This window comes from Pelophylax lessonae (assembly GCF_965119305.1).
Source record: "Pelophylax lessonae genome assembly, chromosome: 2".
Lineage (NCBI taxonomy): Eukaryota > Metazoa > Chordata > Amphibia > Anura > Ranidae > Pelophylax > Pelophylax lessonae.
The window spans coordinates 320304591-320319382 of NC_138769.1; the positions used below are offsets into that span (position 1 = coordinate 320304591).

Genomic DNA, 14792 nt, shown 5'->3' on the forward strand with positions numbered 1-14792 from the left:
CCCCCACCTCCTGCTTAAATAAAAAAAACATATAAACAGCTTGCTATACAGTGCAGGGTATCACTGACATATACTGATTTTGCAATCATTTGCTTGTGTCCAAAGACTGGATTCTATATAAGGTAGAGACTAAGTTTACTCCTGTTCCTTATAGATCAACACAATGGAATGGTGGAGTCATGTAATCAAAACAGAACCAGAAATTAACACAAAGAAAATTAATCCTGAAAACTCTAAGGTATGGTTTATTGAACTTGATAATTGTGTGTCACAGATCTACTTTTGTATAAGAATTACTTAAGAGGAACAAGATAAGATCCTTATTCTTGCGCATTAATGCTATTCTTTTTATTCAACACTTGTATATCTGTTTGCTTTAAGCTTTCTGATTTAGATGGAGAGACCCGGAGTATGGTAGAAAAAATGATGTATGACCAAAGACAGAAATCAATGGGCCTTCCAACTTCAGATGAACAGAAGAAGCAGGACATTTTGAAAAAGTAAGGGTTGTTTTGTGCATTTTTAAAATGAACCTCCGGTAACTGCTGATGGATGAATAGTTTATCGTTATTAACCACTTAAGCCCCGGAAGATTTTACCCCCTTCCTGACCAGGGGGTATTTTGCGATTCGGCATTGCGTGACTTTAACGGACAATTGCGCGGTCGTGCAACGCTGTACCTAAACGAATTTGACGTCCTTTTTTTCCCATAAACAGAGCTTTCTTTTGGTGGTATTTGATCACCTGTGCGATTTTTTTTTTTTTTGATCATGCGCTATAAACAAAAAAAGAGCGTCAATTTTGCAAAAATAACAATATTTTTCAAATTTTTTTAATATGAAATTCCCAAAAAAAAAAATGTAAAAATCAAAAATTTTTAACATTCTAGGCCAATTTGTTTTATGCTACATATTTTTGGTACAAAAAAATCGCAAAAAGCGTATTTTGATTAGTTTGCGCAAAAGTTATTGCGTTTACTAACTAAGGGAAAGATTTTTGTCATTTTTGTTTTCTTTTTTTTTTTTTACGCGTAATGGCGGCAATCTGCGATTTTTTTTTTTTTTTTGTGGGACTGCGACATTGCGGCGGACAGATCGGACCCTTGACTGACATTTTTTACACTTTTAGGGTTACCAGTGACATTACTACAGTAATCGGTGCTATACATATGCACTGTTACTGTAAAATGACACTGGTAGTCAAGGGGTTAACTTTATTCGAGAGGGAGGGATGGTATGTGTCCCTAGGGGCGTGATTCTTACTGTGATTGGCTGTGGCTTGAAGTGTAGGAACAGTGATCAACGGTCCTACATGGTAGAACCGTATGATCACTGTTCTTACACAGGGGAGAATGACAGGCGGCTTGTTTACATCAGCCGCCTGCCTTTCTCCTGCTGTCACGGACGATCGCGAGTGCCTGGTGGACGTCGGGTCCGCCGGGCACACACGCGGGGGGGGGGTGCGTGACGGAGTGGGAGCGCGCCTCCGGTGGCATGCGCTCGCTACCCAAAGCCTCACAGGCTAGTGACATACCCATACGTCACTTTGCCTGTGAGGGGCTGACCGCCGCAGTATATGTACTTGCGGCGGTCGGCAAGTGGTTAAAACCTCAGTGCTAGGAATATTTGGCTAATTTTGATAGAGAACTAGGCACCACTGAGTATTTGTGGTAATCCAGAACTTCTGCTTTGAATTGTTATACTAATATCCTTGCCTACCAGAGAGCGCTGGTTTTTAATTATTCATTGGCATTGTGTCCCTGTCAGAATAGAAGTGTCAGGCTGAAAGCTCATTGCCAAGAAGACAGGAAAAATAAATGTCTAAGATGCATTCAGAATTGCATGACAGAACACTAAAGCACTGAATGAACTGTGGCAGGGGAATGGTCAGTCTCTATAGGGGGCCTTTCAGCATGATGCTGGGCTGACAATTCTGCTTTCACAGAGAGCATAAATGAACAGCAGCACACACCTACCCTTGAGGTACCTGGAAAACAATGCTGCACATGCTAGACAAAGCAACAGGTTCACTTTAATGATGGCTGCTTCCGTTCTTTTCATTCCACATCCTGTAGTAAAGAAGAATATAAGGTACCCCCTTCCCATCCATATGACAGTGCAGGTGCTTTGTAATTGACCTCTCTGGCAGTTGATGCTGCCACACTTTGGCAGGGAAAGAATCCTCAGCCCTGTGTAAGTTCAAAGTTGTTACTCAAGGATCACTTCCCCAATCTCCCAACAGCTGAACAGAGCAGTTCCTACAGCGGATGGGTCCAGAATTAAAGTGAACCTGCCAGAAAAAAAATAGGTTTGCTTTACGTGCGTTTAATTCCTGAAGAAGATCTTTGCGCCCCCCTCCCCTCCGGGTAGTCTGGGTAGCAAATTTCTGATACCCACCCAGAGGATCCAGCATTGTCCCACTAAGATTCTGCCACCTCTGTCCTGCATTGTCATGAGGATTGTGACATCATAAAGAGGCCCAGTCTCTAATAGGTTCAAATGGCTCTTCCTGATTCAGCCAGCACGCCTCCTGATAATGAAGCGCAATGCCTCCTGGCATATGTGATGTGCAAATTCAAGGAGGTAAAGGGAAGATAGTGCATATCATTTGTCTAGGGGAATGATGTGCACTTTCATTGGAGTGAAAAAAAAACAAAAAAAAACAGCCCTATTCTGGCAGCAATGGAAGGGAAGTCTCTCCTGAGGGTGAAAATCCACTTTAAAATGCCCGTTTTGATAGGTTCTCTTTTAAGTTAAGAAATGTAAAATGTTTATCTATGTAATGCTAATGAGCAAGCTGATTGCAGCCTGGCCATAGTATACTTATTATAAAATGATGCCAATTCTTTGATAAAATTACAAGTATAAAGGGTATATGTGCGTAAGTAAATTTTTTTTTTTTAGAGTTATGGATTTCAAATTCCAAATTATCTACCTAAATCCCACTTGTCTATGAAAAAAAAAGTGTTTTGGGGGGGGGGGGGGGTGTAACAAGTGCTTCCCCTTTGCTGCAACAAACAATAAACTAGATATTTGTATTCACCGTAAAATCCTTTTCTTGGAGTCCATTGAAGAACACAGGATGTTTTTTTTTACCTTAGGTTTTTGCACTAGCAAACACCAAAAAAAAGAACTGCAGGCCCAGGATAACCCCTCCTACTACAAACATGACTCATTTTTAAGCAAAGCAGCACCAAGAATATGCTCCTAAATACAGAGGGGTGAGACTTGTGTCCCTCATTGGACTCCAAGAAAAACAAAGCAAACAAATGCTAACAGGCCAAAAGTAACGAGGTATCCAAAACTACTGTACTCCAAAAGAGTATTGTGTGCAGCTCAAAGAGTCGTCTGAAGGACCTTTAAAGCTGAAGCTGGCCTCAGATGTGCCCCTACCCCCACGCTCACTGAAGTGTTAGGCTGTGGAGGGGGCGGGAACATCCGGCTCAGGCTCTCAGCAAATCACTAAGAGGTTGAGCCAGGTGCCGCTCCAGGCATGGTGGCGGATCCCGACCGTATGGTCGCAATCTATCAAGCCTGGACCCATTCTGTGACTTCAGCCCGCTGTCTGTTGAAAACAGGGATAATAAAGCCCCCATTTCAGACACTAATGTCGCATAGGTGATGGCTACAAGGCAAGCAACCCTGCAAGTGAGAAAAAGTCTCTAACAGGTTCAAATGGCTATTTCTGAAACGGAGATAGAACATTGCGTTGCAGAGGTCTGGAATTAAATTGGGCAAAAGGAATTTTTTCAGGGAAAGCGAGGAGGGGAAGGGAACTAAACTCCATAAAAGGTCAGTACAAGACCCCAACCTCCACTCTGGAAAGTGGAGCTCACCGTCACAGGGAGAAAGACATAATTGATGATTTGGCTGACTTTGCAGGGGGATGGGGAGTGCAAATTTAAAAAAGGACATATCTTGACCGTCAGAGGTAGACAACTTTGCAGTCTGCTCCTTGGCGCTTCTTCTGAAGAGCAGTGCTGTTTCCACTGCCATTATCCTTAAAGTGATTGTAAAGTTGTTTTTTTTTTTTTTTTTTTTCCCTCTCTTAAAATTAAAATAACAAACATGTTATACTTGCCTCCTCTGTAAAGTGGTTTTGCGCAGGGCAGCCCAGATCCTCCTCTTGGGCTCTCCTGGCCTCTCCCTCCTGTTGAGTGCCCCCACAGCAAGCAGCTTGCTATGGGGCACCCAAGCTGAGTCACAGCTTCCTGTATCCATTCAGACACGGAGCCCCCTCTCTCTGATTGGCTAACCCACTTTGATTGGCAGCAGTGGGAGCCAATGGCGCCACTACTGTGTCTCAGTCAATCAGGAGGAGAGTCCTTGACGTCCGAGGAAGTCATGGACATTGCTGGAGGAAGATGGGGCTCAGTTAAGTGCTGGAGGGTGGCTACTGCACACAGGGTTTTTTTTTATCTTAATGCATTAAAGTGTCCTAAGAAGCAAAATGTTAGACAGTGCTCATAAGCAAAAAATCCCAAAACAAATTGTATACATACATATGTATATAATTCTGTGTGTGTGTGTATGTGTATATATATATATATATATATATATATATATATATATATATACACACAGGTCCTTCTCAAAAAATTAGCATATTGTGATAAAGTTCATTATTTTCTGTAATGTACTGATAAACATTAGACTTTCATATATTTTAGATTCATTACACACAACTAAAGTAGTGTAAAGTGGTGTATATATATATATATATATATATATATATACATTCTGTGCACAGTCACTTTTATTTAAGTACTAATTGGTGTTTTAAAACTATGTGTGTGTGTGTGTGTGTGTATATATATATATATATATATATATATATATATATATATATATATATATATATATATATATATATATATATATATATATATATATATATTATATACGTACAATTTGTTTTGGGATTTTTTGCTTATGAGCGCTGTCTACCCTTTTGCTTCTTATGTTTCAACTTTGTTGTTTGGATTAGCAGCTCACTAGCATTTTTGTTTCCTCCAATATATATTTTTCTAATTTTATATATTATTTATCAAGTTAATCTTTGGCGCAACTACCTGAGTTATTTTACTCCTTTTTTCATATTAAACAGGAAATCTATTAAAGAAACCAGGTTTCCAGTAAGCCATCTTCTGCACTATTCACAAACCGTGTCAATGGCAGCAGTGGCTAGATTCCTTTTATGGAGTTTTTTGCTTAGTCAGGCAAAATACAATCACAGCCGGAATCTGGGGCAAGGTTGGACCCACTGGTGAAAAGTAGGTGCATCCTTCATCCAGTACAGAGGTACTGAAACCACGCCCCCCTTTCCCAAACTGCAAAGCGGATTAGCAGCATACATGCTTGAGTTGAGGCCTTAAGTACTTGTGAAACCCAGACAGCTGGTAGCAGGGAGGGGTCAGTGACTGAATGGTTAGAGGTGGGCAATAGGAACAGATTAAAGTTATATTTGGCTCTTTGCAACAGAGACTGTATGTCAAGTCACTCCCAGTGGATGTCACCACTCATTCCTACAGTGTTAACTTAATTCACAGCAAAGCTGGTGGGGAATAATGGCACCCAGTGACTTGCCAACCAGGCCTACTCACTGAGTGAATCTTCAGCGATGGCAATGCCAGTGGCTCAGGACCTTGGAAAGCACACCATAGCTAACTTTTTACCAGAACAAAATCTGAAAGGCACCCTACATCGAATTAAGAAAATGGTGCCCAAATGTCACTACAAGGCTATCCTTGCACAGTTGCTAGAAAATAACACTTTAACCTGTACAAAAGCAGAGCTGAAGAAAAGTTGTCCATGCTCTTTCCAGCCTGGAGGAGAAATCTAGGGTCTTATTGACCCTAGATCTCTCTATAAAGAGAACTTGTCATGCACTATTCCTATTAACCACTTTAGCCTCAGAGGATTTGGCTGCTTAACCACTTGCCGACCGCTCACTGAGCTGGTACTGCGGCAAAGTGGCTCGATTCCGTCCAGCGTCGTAGACCTACGTCGCTGGACTCCTCCCCTTGTGGGCGGCGCGCGCCCGCTGTATTCAGTCACAGCGGGAGTCGATCGTCGGGGATCGAGTGTGGAGATCCGCACGCTTGTGTAAACAAAGCGGGCGGATCTCCTAAGTCACAAACAGTGACAGATTGCAGGATTCAGCATAGCTGAACCTGCGATCTGTGCCTGTGTCACACAGTCCCCTCCCCCCACACACGTTAGTAAGCACCAGGCATACATTAACCCCTTGATCACTAATAAAAGTTAACCCCTTCCCTGCCAGTGTCATTTTTACAGTAACGGTGCATATTTATAGCACAGATTACTGTAGTAATGTCACTGGTACCCCCAAAAATGTCAGTCAAGGGTCCGATCTGTCCGCCGCAATGTCGCAGTCCCGCAAAAAAAAAAAAAAATCGCAGATTGCCACCATTACTAGTTAAAAAATAAAAATGACAAATTTCCCGTAGTTAGTAGCTGCGATAACTTTAGAGCAAACCAATCAAAATGCGCTTATATTGCAATTTTTTTTTTTTTTATACTAAAAATATGTAGCAGAAAACAAATTGGCCTAAAATGTTAAAACCTTTTGATTTTTACATTTTTGGGGGGGGGGGGGGGGGGAATTTCATATAAAAAAAATGTGAAAAATATTATTTTTTCAAAATTGTCTCTCTTTTTTTTGTATATAGTGCAAAAAGTAAGAATCGCACAGGTGATCAAATACCACCAAAAGAAAGCTCTACTTGTGGGGAAAAAAGGACATAGATTTAATTTGGGTACAGCATCGCACGACCGCGCAATTGTCCGTTAAAGTAACGCAGTGCCGAATCACGAAATATGGCCTGGTCAGGAATGGGGTAAAATCTTCCAGTCCTAAAGCAGTTAAAAATATGCTCATTGAGAATTTTTTTTGTCAAAGACATGTAGCTAAATACATTTTGGCCTAAATATATGACAAAAATTGAATATATTGGATATTTTTTAACTGTCAAAGTAGGAAATGTAAATTTTTCACAAAATTTTCGCTTTTTTTCATTAATATCCGCAAATAAAATTCCGCACGCAGAAGTGAACGCATAACGTACGTCGCACCCACATATGTGAACGACATTCAATCCACACATGTGAGGTATCACTGCGAACATTAGAGCGAGAGCAATAATTTTAGCCTAACAGCTCCTCTGTATTTCTAAATGGGTAACTGTAAAAAATGTTTAAAGCATTTCCTATGGAGACTTTTAGGTACCGAAGGTTGGCGCCATTACACAAGTGTGCGCAATTTTAGAGCCTGACATGTTGGGTATCTGTTTACTCAGCGTAACATCTTTCACGTTACACAAAAAATTACTGCCATTTTATTCCCTAGGGTCTCTGCTAAAAAAATAAAAAGTGGTTAATGTCATGTGACTAATTCCTATTGATGAGTGACTAGAACTCAGTCACCAGTTGCATTGCATGTAAATTAATGCGACTTACCATGCAGTAATAATGCTGTTGCTAGGGAGTCATTTTGGGTTGCTGAACAGTGTATTTAAAATAGATGTAAAAAAAAAAGGGGGGGATTTTCTTAAACAAAGGATACATGAGAGAATTACCAGTGCCCCTTGGAAATTCATATTTAAAATAGCAGCTAACAGCATGGACAGATAGGAAGTAAATTCCCTTGTGTTTTGTATTTCAGGTTCATGGAACAACACCCTGAAATGGACTTCTCTAAAGCTAAATTCAGCTGATCTGCTTCATCCACAATGTTTGCTTGAAAGGCACTGTCAGTATTGCAAAAGACCTAAGGACAGTTGTACTCCTTGGTTAAAGCAAAACTCCATTTTGTTGTGACAAATACAGTACCTATTGGTCAGCTATTTACAAGGATTTTGTTATGTTGGGTTTTTTTTTTTATTGTTTAACAAAGTTTTTTCTGTTCTATAAATACTGGAATACATTTAAAGTGTTCCCGCACGCAGAAGGGAAAGCATACGTATGTCGCACCCACATATGTGAACAACATTCAATCCACACATGTGAGGTATCACATGACTTTGTGTAACTAAAAAGTGCTATAGCACTTTCTGAAACGTTTTAAAAATGAGCACCAAGTTTAAGCCTTTTTGATATTAAGTTTGCCCTGTTGTAAATTAATGCTTGCACCAGCACTTGGTTATAAAGATGAACCTAGCATGATGTGGCATAAATATTTCCCAGAATGCTCATCCCCCTACTTCCCTAAAATTCTGGGCAGAACTAAAACGGTCAATACCTACCTTTTTCCAGTTGTCCCTCGCTGGCACCAGCATCTTCTGTGTGCCAGTCTTCATTGGCTGGTGCTGGATGACATCACTCCAGCGCCACTTATCCTGGCACACAGGGATCAGCCTTGTGTTGTAAGCCAAGCTGCACATACCAGCGAGCAGGCAGGTATGGGCACTTTATTGCAGTAGGGACATTGTTTGTCTCTTCTGCAATAAGTCTGCCTGCTCTCTGTTTGTAACAGCGGAACTTCAATTCCACTTTGAGGTCAAATTACAGGCAGCCTGAGTCATAAGATACGGACTCTCCAGCATTATTTATTTCCTTTTTGTTTCTTGCATGTCTAGAGAAAAGTTAGTGTGCTGTTTTCTTTTTTACAACTTAAAGTGTGATTACCATACGTTATGTTTAAAGGCCTTGTAAGATGTGCTGTAATAGAATATTTGAAAAACAAGAAGGTAAGGGTCTGCAATTACATTGGTTAAAATCCTTACTTCATGTCTATTGTTGAGCTAGAGGTACATGTGTTCGAGTAATACAACACCCACAAAGGTGAATCTGAAAATGGCTTCTGGGGAAAGAGCAAGTTGCATCTGTCCAAATGAAAGTTGTTCTAATGCATTAGCGATCAATATGCATGTGCAGCACTCTGTTATTACATCAAATAAAGCAATCTGCTAAATTTTTATGTGTTTTTTTTTAGGTCGGAACAACACAAACAAATGTGTGAATACTAAGGTTTTTTTTTTTTATAATACAAGCTTGTCTCAGTGTAATGAATACAGTTTCTTGACCTGTCAGACATGTAAAAACACAGCAAGAAAAGCAACTAGCTAACTCTAAAGCCCCGTACTCACGCGTCGAAAATCGGCAGGGAATTTTCATCCAACGTCCGATTTTCTGCTTGCTAGTATGATGCTTCCGACAACCGACTCCGACTTTTCGGCCGAAAAAAATCTGGTGTGCAGACTATAAAATTTTTGTTGGCCGTCAAAACACGTCCGATTTTCGTGCAGTCAGTACAGATTTCGACAGGGAAAAATCTTATGAGCAAGACTGGGCATGCTCAGAGAAGAAAGCAAACCAACACATGACATCACTTCTGAAGTAGATTTTTGTTGGGCAAGAAAATTCGTGTGCAGTCTAGGCACATTCCAACCAACAAAACACCACTCTGGACAAAAGACATCGTTGCGTGTGTACTAGGCTTTAGTTGTGCTTGATGTTGGGAGACATGGTGCTGGAATCACTTATGACCTATTAGTACTGCACGTAGTAGTAGCTTTTTTTTTTTTTTTTTTTATCGTAGATGCTTTTCAGCCTGACTTTTTTTTTTTTTTTATAGCTCAGTCTGCAGCACTAGTCACTTGACTTTTTTTTTTTTTTTTTAAATGGTTTTTACACCAACCTCAGCGTTTGTACACATATGTTCATTGACTGAAAATCTTGTATCTGTATTTAAGTATTGTAGCAGCTGTGCCTTTTAACATTTCACCACCCTTTTTCAGAGGCATTAAAGTGTTTGATACATTTTTTTTTTTTTTTTTCCAACCGAACCTATTTAGCCTGCTGTCACACCGGGTACACTTTAAAGACTGACTGCAACCACGATTTAATACTACTTCAGTGACATTTGTAATAATTTGATATGACTTCAGTGAAAGGGGCTGTCCATTTCACAGGGAAGAACAGTGATGTTATAAACAAAAGTTAACTAGCAAAGGGTTAATGCTTAACCGGTTTTACCCCCTTAATGACCAGGCCATTTGTTGCGATACGGAAATGCGATATTTTAACTGAATTGCACAGTCATACGACGCTGTAGCCAAATATAATTAATGTCCTTTTCTCGCAACTAGAGCGTTTTTTGGTGGCATTTGCGCCAGAAGCAAAACAAACATGACAATGAGGAAAAAACATTTTTTACCGTATTTAATCAGGCCTGTAACACACACCTCAATTTTAGGAGGGAAATTTCAGGAAAAAAAAAAGCTTAAATTGGAAAAAAAATGATTTTTTTTTTTTTTTTTAAATCAAATGCAGCCTCGTCAGAGCAGTGGCCATAAATGCAAGCGCAGTGTCCTGTATTGCAACCTGGCCAGCGCCCTTGACCGCTCCTCAGGATTAATCATGAGTGGTAAATTATCCATACAACAGGGACACCCAGGAACAATTCAACCAGGATTGTGCTGCATTTTTATTTATTCAGCAAGGCAATATAAATCAACATGTTTAAATGCAGAAGGGCTTCTTCTGTGCTGAAAGTTTAGCGAGAGCTATACTATCTGGCATCAATTTAAAAAAAAAAAAAAAAAAAAGGACGAGCTGTCGCTGTCATCTGCAGTCCTGGCGCCTATGATAGATGTCACACTGGGCTGTCTATCATAGAAGGTGGGACTTCCTATGACAGCGGCCTCTCATCCTTCTTTCTGCTCTTTTTTTTTTTTTTAATATATATTGGCGTATAACACGCACTGCTGTTTTTAGGAGGAAAGTGCATGTTATACGCCGGTAATTTCAGCTAAAAAAAAAAAAATGTAAGTCAGATTTCTTCATCAAATCAGGCTAATATGCATTCTGCTATACGTTTTTGGTTTAAAAAAAAAAACCTCATAAGCGTATATTGATTGGTTTGCACAAAAGTTAGTGTCTACACACTATGGGATATATTTATATGGCATATTTTTATTTTTTACTAGTAATTGCGGCGATCAGCGATTTATTTTTTTTTTTTTTGCATGATTGAGGCAGACACCTGACGCTTTTTTGGAAACCAGTGACATTACAGTAATCAGTGCTAAAAAATATGCACTATTACTGTACTAATGACACTGGCAGGGAAGGGGTTAACCCCAGGGGTGATCAAAGGGTTAAGGTGTCCCTAGGGGATGCTTTCTAACTGTGGGGGATGGACTCAACACAGAGATCCATGTTCCTGCTTAGCAGGAACACATGATCAGTTTTCATCCCTGGCAGTATGCCTTGTTTACATAGGCAGACCGCTGTTCTACCTCTCTGGGGAGCGATCGTGTGTGGCTGGCAGACATTGCTCCACCTGTGGCATGAAACAACGTCCCTATTGAAATCATATCTATTAAGACACTGCTATAGAAACACAGATGCTACTTCAGGTCTTTCCTGAAATCATACTGGTATGACTGGGGGCCTAATTAGGCAATGGGCAAATATCCACACTGAAATGTCAGTTCATCTTTTGTCACTTTCTAGCAGACATCACACTGAAAGATCACTATGAAACATTTCTATGGCTGAATTCTGCTAAGAAAAAAAAGTTTGTTTTTAACTGCTTAAAGACCAGCCACCGCAGATCTACTGCGGCAGGCTGGCTCTCCTGCGCAAACTGACGTAGGGGTACGTCTGTTCACGGGAGCGGATCTTGTTCTCGCCCTGCAGCCAAGCAACGGACCTGGCAGCCGCGATTGCTGCAGGTACTGACAGAAGGCAGTGTGCCATTGTAAACACGGCACACCGCTCATCTGTCACTGATTGAAGCAGGGATCCTGGGTCCCTGTTATCACAGAACACAGGAACCCTGTGTCCATCCACCAAGTCTGGCCCCCACACAGTTAGGATCACCCTCCAGATACACAATTAACCCTTTGATTGCCCCCTGGTGTTAACCCCTTCCCTGCCAGTGTCATTATTACAGTAACAGTGCATTTTTTTTAGCACTGGTTACTGTAGTAATGTCACTAGCGCGCCCCCCCCCCCAAAAAAAATGTCACGGGTCTGATCTGTCCGCTGCAATGTCGCAGTCCTTCCTAAAAATTGCAGATTGCCACCATTACTAGTAAATAAAAATTACAAATCGTTCTTAGATGTGATAACTTTTGCGCAAACCAAAACAACATACACTTATTGGGATTTTATTTTACCAAAAAATGTGGCAAAATAGAAAATTGGTAAATTATGAAAAAATTAGATTTATTTTTTTTATTGGGAATGTTATATAGCAGAAAATGAAAAATACTGTTTTGTTTTCAAAATTGTCGCTCTTTTTTTTTTTATTTATAATCAAAAAAAAAAAAAAAAACGCAGAGGTGATCAAATACCAAAAGAAAGCCCTGTTTGTGGGGAAAAAAATAAAAACGTCAATTTTATTTGGGTACAGCATCGCACAACCACACAGTTGTCCTTTAAAGTAATGCAGTGCAGAATCACAAAAAAATGGCCTGGTCATTAATGGAGCAAATCCTTCCGGTCCAGAAGTGGTTAAAGAAGTAACAAACTGATATTGATAATGTTCAATAAAGCACCAGTTCACCAAAGGAGAATTACAAGAAGCACTTTCTTGACACTTTTAAAATGCCCTTTCATCTGTAGTTGGGGGGGATCTTAGAGCTACATTATAAAAACCTTTGACAATTAATTCTGAAGTCTATCACCCTGCTTAAAGTGATAAGTCAGCACCCTTGTAATAAGTATTGAATATCCCCAAAATGCAGCTAAAAGGTTTCTATATAACCTTAAAAAAAAAAAAAACAACAACATCTGCAAGAAGCTCTTGCTGTACACACATTTCTTCTAAAAAACAAAGCCTGTGTGTATAAGGTTTAAAAGTCACTTTTGGCATTACATTTTATATAGTGAGTTTAGTACAATGGTTTTGCCTCTGTAATCAAACAGGCTTGTGGAAATAGGGCTGAATCATCATGAAGACCGGTGATTAACCCCATAAACATTTTCTGAGCTCATTAAAAAAAAAAGTGCTAACCTACACTAACTGGCCACTTTATTGGGTAGGCCGGTTCAATTGCTTGGTAACACCAATTGCTAATCAGCCAATCACATGGCAGCAACTTTAGACGTGGTGAAGACAACTTGCTGAAGTTCAAGCTGAGCATCAGAATGGAAAAAAAGAAAGGGGATTTAAGTGACTTTGAATGCATGGTTGTTGGTTCCAGACGGGTTTGTCTGAGTATTTCAAAAATTGCTGATCTACTGGGATTTTTTTTTTCCACACAACCATTTCTAGGGTTTACAGAGAATGGTCAGAAAAAGACAATATCCAGCGAGTGGCAGTTGTGTGGCCAAAAATGTCTTGATGTCAGAGGAGAATGAGCAAACTGGTTCGAGATGATAGAAAGGCAACAGTAAATCAAATACCCACTCGGTACAACCATGATATGCAGAATACCATCTCTGACAGCACAACACATCGAAACTTTAAGCAGAAGACACCGAGTGTCACTCCTGTCAGCTAGGAACAGGAAACCGAGGCTACAATTTGCACAGGCTCACCAAAATTGGACAATAGAAGATTGAAAAAAAAAAATTGAATTTTTGAAAAATCTTACCATAAAATTCCTTTCTCCGAGTCCTCCGACAGTCACCGCCCCTCATAAGTCATCACTATTGGGTATTGACTGCCGCTTCGCAGGAGTAGCTAGGCATAAGACTTAGTCAAAAGAACAAAAGCATTTAGCATAGACACACCCGTGGGGGCTGTCCCACTGGTCAATACCCCCCTGCAGTAATCCCTCCCAACTCAGTTTGGTAGAATAGCAGTAGGCGTACAAGAAGAAACCCCAAAAGAGGGGCGGCGACTGTCGGAGGACTCAGAGAAAGTAATTTTACGGTAAGATTTTACAAAAATTCAGTTTTCTCTTAAGTCCTCCGACAGTCGCCGCCCCTCATAAGTCATCACTAATTAAGCGCTGCGCAAACTGTTGGCGCTATATAAATCCTGTATAATAATAATAATAATCACTATTGGGATGTCCCAAAGCAGTGTAGACATGAGGGGTGGGAGACGCAACCGTAGAAAAGGCAACGCAGTACCCACATCAGAGAAAGGAACCTTACACGCACAGTAAGAGAACCTTCTGGGCAACAGAAAAGTGCTCAACCGGAGCAACAACCCAGGAAAACAAATAACCCAGGGGATAAACACCCCAACAGCCAGGGACCCACAAAAAAAAAAAAACAAGGCACTGAGAACTTTGCGGCCAAAGGAGGCATCAGCTGATGCCAGAACATCCACCTTATAGAATTTGAAAAAGGTGTGCACCAATGACCAAGTCGCAGCCTTGCACACCTGGGCCACCGAGGCCTGATGCCGGTAGGACCAGGACGTACTCAACGATCTGGTAGACTGCACTAGCTTTAGAAATACATGTTCAGGGTTTGCTCCCCCAACTTTTTGCTTGTTTATTATGTATTTGGTCTGACCAGACTTCTGAGGTTGGAGCGCCCACACACACACACACACACCTGTACTCTATCAGAGTCCACTATCAAGTAGATATAGGAGGAGTCTCTTGTAGTGCAGTAGCATTTCTCTCCCAGCAAGGAGTGTTGTCTCCAAGGGTTAGAGAGGCTGGATTCATCCTTTATGGATAGTGTAGGACCCACTGATAATGGAGTACTTTGACGTAGTGGCTTGAGCACGATATGGCCATATGGTGGGACCAAACCCCCATTTTTTATTTATGGATTGTCTTCATATTTGACAGTAATTTCTTTTGCATGTGTGCGCTATTTTTTTTAATATATATATATGATCTGGTAGAGTGCGCCTTA

General features: G+C 40.5%; 1 protein-coding gene across 2 annotated transcripts in view; it reads left to right on the plus strand.

The window, feature by feature from the left end:
- NUDC (nuclear distribution C, dynein complex regulator) overlaps window positions 1-7836 on the plus strand; it is a 58141-nt gene extending 50305 nt beyond the window's left edge. For both annotated transcript variants that reach the window (XM_082244700.1, XM_082244699.1), the window contains exons 7-9: window positions 155-238; window positions 382-500; window positions 7684-7836. In XM_082244700.1, the coding sequence (XP_082100826.1) occupies window positions 155-238; window positions 382-500; window positions 7684-7735 (255 nt within the window). In that variant the 3' untranslated portion in view covers window positions 7736-7836. The remainder of the gene's footprint in view (window positions 1-154; window positions 239-381; window positions 501-7683) is intronic.
- The last annotated feature ends 6956 nt before the right edge of the window (window positions 7837-14792 follow it).